The following is a 5,733-nucleotide window of genomic DNA, read 5'->3' as shown; positions in this document are numbered from 1 at the left end:
GTGGAGGGAGGGAGGGTATGGCTTTTAGTAGACCCCCACCCCCCACATACCCTTCCACACCCACAAACGTGTGAGCACCCGCATGCAAACGTCTTGCGCCTCACTTTTGGGCTTGTCGCAGTGAAACCACGCCTCCCCTTGCAACCCCCCACCCCCACCCCACACACACACATACACCCACACCCACCCACCTGCCAGCCCGCCAGCGCTCCGTCCCACAGGCTGAGTGCCGCCACCCAGCCGCTGAAGTGGCGGCCCGGGTCGCCGTCCGCGCGGCCGCACAACGTGATGGGGCCGCTCAGCTGCGCGGGGCCGCCGCCAGTCACCTGCATGCAGGGGGGGGGGAGGGGGGGGGACAGGGAGGGGGGAAGGGGAAGAGGCAGTGGAGGGAGGGCGGAGATGGGAGGAGCAGTAGCAGCAGGGTGCGGTGTGTTAGGAAAGCAGGAGGGCGGTGCGGGGGCGTGGGCGTGGCTGGAGGTTACTTGGCGGGGGCAGCGCTTGGTTGTGGTATGCAGGGAGATTGAGTGGGGGGGGGCTTGCCCATTGTTGCGTCTGTGCGTGTATATGTGCGCCCGGAAAAGCGGTACCAAGTGCAGGGGGGGGTTGCAAGGCGGCAGGGGGCAGCGTTTGTGTCCGGCGTGCAGGGAGAGTGGGTGGGTGGGGGCTTGCCCCTTGTTGCGCCTGTGTGTGTGTGTGTGTGTGTGTGCGCGCGCCCGCCCACACACCCGCCAGGCACACTGCTCACGTCCACGATCGTGTCATCCGGGTTGGTGGTGTCGCGCCGAGCAGTAGCACCTCCTCCCCCTCCCCCGCCCCCGGCTGCTACTGCCGAGGTGGTGGGGTCGGGCCGTAGCTCGCCGCGCAGCAGGCCGTCCACATACAGGCTGTAGCCGGGGGAGGACCTGGGGTTGGAGCAGGAGGAGGGGGCAGGAGGGTGTGAGAGAGCGGGGGATGGCGGGTTGGCGGGGCGATAGGAATTGAAGGCGGGCGGGGGTTGGCGGTGCATGGTGCGGGTGCGGGGAGTGGGGAGTGGGTCACGTGCCATACACGCTGCCCCGGTCACTCCATTCGCCACATGAACGGCTACACCCCCCCCCCCAAACAGTCTCGCCCCCACCCCCAGTCTCCCCCCCTCACATCCCGTACCCCCTCACCAGCCGGTGGTGAGTGTGACCATGTGCCAGGCGCCGTCCGCGATGTCCACTCCGTCATCGCGGGGGGCTGCAGCAGCAGGGCGGGGGCCGGGGGGGGGGGAAGCGAGGGGGTTGTAAATACCAGCCCAAACGAACCCAAACCAACTAGGGGGAAGGTAGGGGGCGAGATTTGGAGGTGGGCGGGCGAAAGTGGGTGGCACAAGGGGGGGTGGGGATTCTCCTGCACGGGCTCGGCCCCGCGCCTGCCGCCACGCCACGAGCACATGCAGTCCATGCCCACACATCCACCCACTAACCCCCCCCCCAACATGTACATGTCCACACATTCCCACCTGGCAAACACGAATCTACACAGAGCCGCACCCCACACACCCCAACCCCGCGCCCTGCCCCCCCCTCACCCACGTTCGCATGACTGGCTATCCCAGTATCCCCCCTCCCGCTCACCCTGCCCTCCCCCTCACCGTTGCTGCGCGGCTGGTCGTTGCCCACGCTGCCGTCGCTGTCCAGCCACACCTCACTGCGCCGCCCGCCGTAGCCGTCCCCGGCGTCGCGCGCTATGGCCCGCACCGACACGCCGTACAGGGGCGAGCCGGCCTCGGGGATGTAGAGGTGGATCTGGGGGGCGGGGTGTGAGGGTGGGAGGTGGGCGGGGGAATGGGTGGTGGGAGGTTTGGGGTGGGGGGGATTGGAGGGGGGGAGGTGGGAGTGCGTGTTGTTTTATTGCAGCGCTGCCTGCATCCCGACAGTCCACCATTGCGTTGCCACCTGCCCTCACATTGGCGCCAGAAGATACAGTGCCAGACAGGCAGCAGGAAACAGGGCACGCCCCGCCCCGCCCGACCGCCTACGCACCTGGTTGGGCCCGAAGCTCTGGAAGGGCCCCGCCGCCATGTGGCTAAACACGTACTGGAAGATGCTGCTACTGCTACTGCCGCCACCGCTACTGCTACTGCCACCGCCCTCCGGCTGCAGGTCCTGGCGGCTGGTCCGGAGCCACAGGTTCACGGCCAGCGGGCCCCGGGCGGCGTACGGCACCGGATCCAGCCGCACGCTGCTGCGGCGGGTCTGGTCGCACCGGACCACCGAGCCGAACCGCGCGTCTGGTTCCCAGCTGGCGTTGACCAGACGACCGCCGTACCGCCCCGTCGGCCAGGACCGCAGGTTGCTGTTGGGGTTGCTACTGCCGCTACCGCTGCTGCTGCCGCTACTGCCGCTACTGCCGCCTGTGAGGGGGAAGTGGGCTGCGGGCGCGGCCCAGTCGGAGGGCCAGGCGGGTGGCAGCAGTATGCCGGCGGCCGGCGGCGCACACACGCCGAGCAGGGCGGCGGCGGAGGACAGGGCGTCGGTGATGGCGGCGGCGGCGGCGGGGGAGGAGAAGGCGAGGGGGGAGCCGGCCAGGGGCCCGCCGGCCAGGGGGGAGGAGGATGTGTTGGTGGTGGGGTCAGCTGTGTAGACGGGGGCGCACACCTGCGTACGTAGGCACACATGCGCACATGGACAGGCAGGGTAGGCAGGCAGCAGGGTAGGCGGGTAGCAGGGGGAGGGGCAGCAGTTGCTGAATGCCTGTATCTCTCCACAATGCGCCACCCCGCAGCCCCCTCATCACCTCCACCTTAGGCCACTCTGCTTTCCTCCCTGTCGTGCCGTGCCAGCCAAACCCACCCAACCTACCCAGCCCCCACCCCGCACCCACCAGCCCCGCCGCGCAGAACGCCAGCCCCGCCTCCCTCCTCAGGTCCAGACTGCATGGCCGCCCCACACTGGCGTTGTAGCTGGCCTCAGCCGCCGCCGCCGCCGCCTGAGCCGCCGCCATGGCGTCCGCCAGCGCCTCGGCCGCGCCCCGGACATCATCCAGGAACGCCGCACCGGACGCATTGCTGCTACTGCCGCTACTGCCGTTGCCGCTGCTACTGCTACTGCCGTTGAGGGTGATGGGTCCGTTGCTGCCGCCAATGACGGGGCCGGGCTCCAGGGCGGTGGTGGGTGTGGGTGTGGCGGTGGCGGGCAGCAGTCTCGCGGCCTCGCCCGCCCAGCGGCTGTTGCTGGTGTCGGCCTCCAGCCAGGCGGGCGGCGTGAGGAGCGTGCTGCCGTACCAGGGGTGGCGGCGCAGCGGCAGGGAGGGGGGAGGCACACCGGTGGGGTTGACCACCTGTTGGGAGTACGTAGTGGCACGGCGCGTGTCAGCAGGGGGGCGTGGCGAGGGCTGTGACCGCTGCCATCGTGGGAGTCAAGGTCACCGGCCTGACACACGGTCACAGTTGCCTTCCCTGCTGCCACTTGACACAGCACTGCTTTCTTGCGCAACGTGCGCATGTGACGCTCCCTTCTCGCTCTGTGCTTTCCATCCCCCTTCTACGCCCCACGCCTCCTTTCCCCCCTCCTTCCTCTCAGCCTGGCCCCCCTCCCTAGTCCCTACCCTCTCCCACCTCCTTCCCTCCCTCCCAGCCCCCCCCCACCCCTCACCATGTTGTACAGCTGCTCCACCTGTACAGCACTGAGGGCGGTGTCGTACACTGACAGCTGCGCCAGCTGGCCGCCGTACGCCCGGCTGGCGGCGCCGCCGTACCGGCCGCACAGCAGCAGCGGCCCGCGCAGGGACAGGGGGTCGCCACCGTCCACCTCCACGTCGGCGGCGGGGTCTGGGGGGGGGGCGTGTGTGGGGGAGTGTGTGTGGGGGGGGGTGTGCGCTTGGGGGAAGGAGAACGTCTGGGAAGGAGAACCTCTCATAGACTAGACAGTCCGCGAACCCAAGAGGGCACAACATGCTCAAAAGGCCGCATGCGCACACTCTCCTCTCTCTCTCTCTCTCTCTCCTCAGATAGAGAGGCCCTCCAAATTCCATACACCGTGTTGGGCTCAGGCACACACACACCCGACCCACCCACCCGGCAGCTGTGCCGCCATCACGCCGTCCACATACAGCCGCCAGCCCCGGCCGCCGCTGCTACTGCCGCTGCTGCTGCTGCCGCTGCTGGCGCCTGTGGGCTGGCTGCTGACTGTGAGCATGTGCCACTCGCCGTCCGTCAGGTTGACAGGGCTGCGGGGGAGGGGAGGGCAGGCGAGCGCGTAAGACACTGATCCGACATAACACTTCTACGAGGCCCGGACATCAGACACACAAACACACACACACACACACACACACACACACACACACACACACACACACACACACACACACACACACACACACACACCGCCGCCCCCACCTGTACACGGGCCGGGGCCGCTCGTTGTCCGCCACGGCTCCGTCGCTGTCCAGGAACACCTCCCCCGGGCCGTCGTTGCCGTCCTTGACGATGCCGCGCGCGATGCCGTACAGGCGGCTGGAGCGGGAGGGCAGGTACAGCGTGATCTGACAGGGGGGGAAGAAGCGGGGTGGGGGGAGAGGGGAGAGGAGGGTGGGCGAGGCAGTGGCGGTTTGTGTAGGGCAGACTCCTTCGCATGCAACCCCCAAAACACACACAAGCGATTTCGCTTACCGTATGTTCCTTTTGTGTATAATAGACAGCCCCACACACCTGGTTGCGTGCAAACGCCGAGTAGCGCGCGGCGCGGTCGCTCAGTGGCTGCACGTTGGCGTGACTCAGCATGTACTCGTACGGGTGACCGCCGCCCCCTCCCAGGGCGGCACTGCTGCTACTGCCGCCGCCGCCCCCAAACAGGTCCGCTACAGCCGCCGCCAGCGCGGCCAGCCCACTGCTGTTGCTACTGCCGCTGCTGTTGCTGCTGCTGCTGCTACTGCTGTTGGGCTGTTGTGTCGGGGGCGAAGGCGGGGGTGTGTCCTGCGGCCTCTTCCGCATCCACAGGTTGAGCGTGAAGGCGCCGCTGCGGCCGTACGGCAGGCCGGGGAAGGACACCAGGCTGCTGCTGGCTGCGAGGGGGGGTTGGGGCGGGGGGAGGTTGGGGGTTTCTTTCTGGGGGGATGAGCAGGTGTGCGGGTTCATGCACGGCCACCTAGCTGCTCAAGGCGGTGGGGGACGCGGAACACACAGTCCACAGGTGGGTGGGCGCGGGTGGGGGCGGTTGGGTGTGTGAGACACGGCACGCAGGGGGGGAGGGGTGTCAGGCTGAGGCGCGCCCCCATGTCGCCCGCAGGCACGCACGTACGGCACTCACCCATGTCGCAGGTGAGGGCGCCCGGGAACAGTTCGTCGTCGGGCTCCGTGTCGGGGTCGGTCCAGTAGGGCGAGCCCTGCAGGGGCGGGTGGGGGAGTGTGGTTGTGTTGGTGGTGGGGCGCATAGGGGGGGATGATACACACGTGGGGCGACCGTGTGGGCCTCAGTCCTCAGTCCTCAGTCCTCAGTCCTCAGCCCCCAGCCCCCAGCGGCCGTGGGGCGACCGTGTGGGCCTCAGCCCCCAGTCCCCAGTCCCCAGTCCCCAGTGTCCGTGTGTGTATGCCCGCCTGGCAGTCCTCCCCAGCGCGGTCGTGCAGTCGTCGTGCCAAGTGCGCAGACGTGGACTGCACACGCCCCGCCCCAGCACACAGCACTGCACGCCCCCCTCCCTTGACCTCCTTTCCCCCGTACACACACACGCAAACACACACACACACACAATCCCAATCCCTCCCCC

General features: G+C 68.5%; 1 protein-coding gene across 1 annotated transcript in view; it reads right to left on the bottom strand.

Annotated features, from left to right (window-relative positions):
* CHLRE_02g142353v5 (uncharacterized protein) overlaps positions 1–5,733 on the bottom strand; it is a 16,622-nt gene that overhangs the window by 8,099 nt on the left and 2,790 nt on the right. Inside the window, exons 5-15 of the mRNA XM_043060152.1 lie at positions 5,277–5,352; positions 4,679–5,031; positions 4,367–4,512; positions 4,043–4,194; positions 3,621–3,796; positions 2,851–3,306; positions 2,010–2,624; positions 1,619–1,772; positions 1,155–1,221; positions 746–902; positions 192–326 (exon numbers count right to left, since the gene is read on the bottom strand). Of these exons, the coding sequence (XP_042927808.1) occupies positions 192–326; positions 746–902; positions 1,155–1,221; positions 1,619–1,772; positions 2,010–2,624; positions 2,851–3,306; positions 3,621–3,796; positions 4,043–4,194; positions 4,367–4,512; positions 4,679–5,031; positions 5,277–5,352 (2,487 nt within the window). The remainder of the gene's footprint in view (positions 1–191; positions 327–745; positions 903–1,154; positions 1,222–1,618; positions 1,773–2,009; positions 2,625–2,850; positions 3,307–3,620; positions 3,797–4,042; positions 4,195–4,366; positions 4,513–4,678; positions 5,032–5,276; positions 5,353–5,733) is intronic.

This window comes from Chlamydomonas reinhardtii, chromosome 2, assembly GCF_000002595.2.
Source record: "Chlamydomonas reinhardtii strain CC-503 cw92 mt+ chromosome 2, whole genome shotgun sequence".
In the NCBI taxonomy this organism is placed as follows: domain Eukaryota; kingdom Viridiplantae; phylum Chlorophyta; class Chlorophyceae; order Chlamydomonadales; family Chlamydomonadaceae; genus Chlamydomonas; species Chlamydomonas reinhardtii.
Note: the sequence above shows the minus strand (reverse complement) of the source record. Positions and strands in the feature narration are given on the sequence as shown.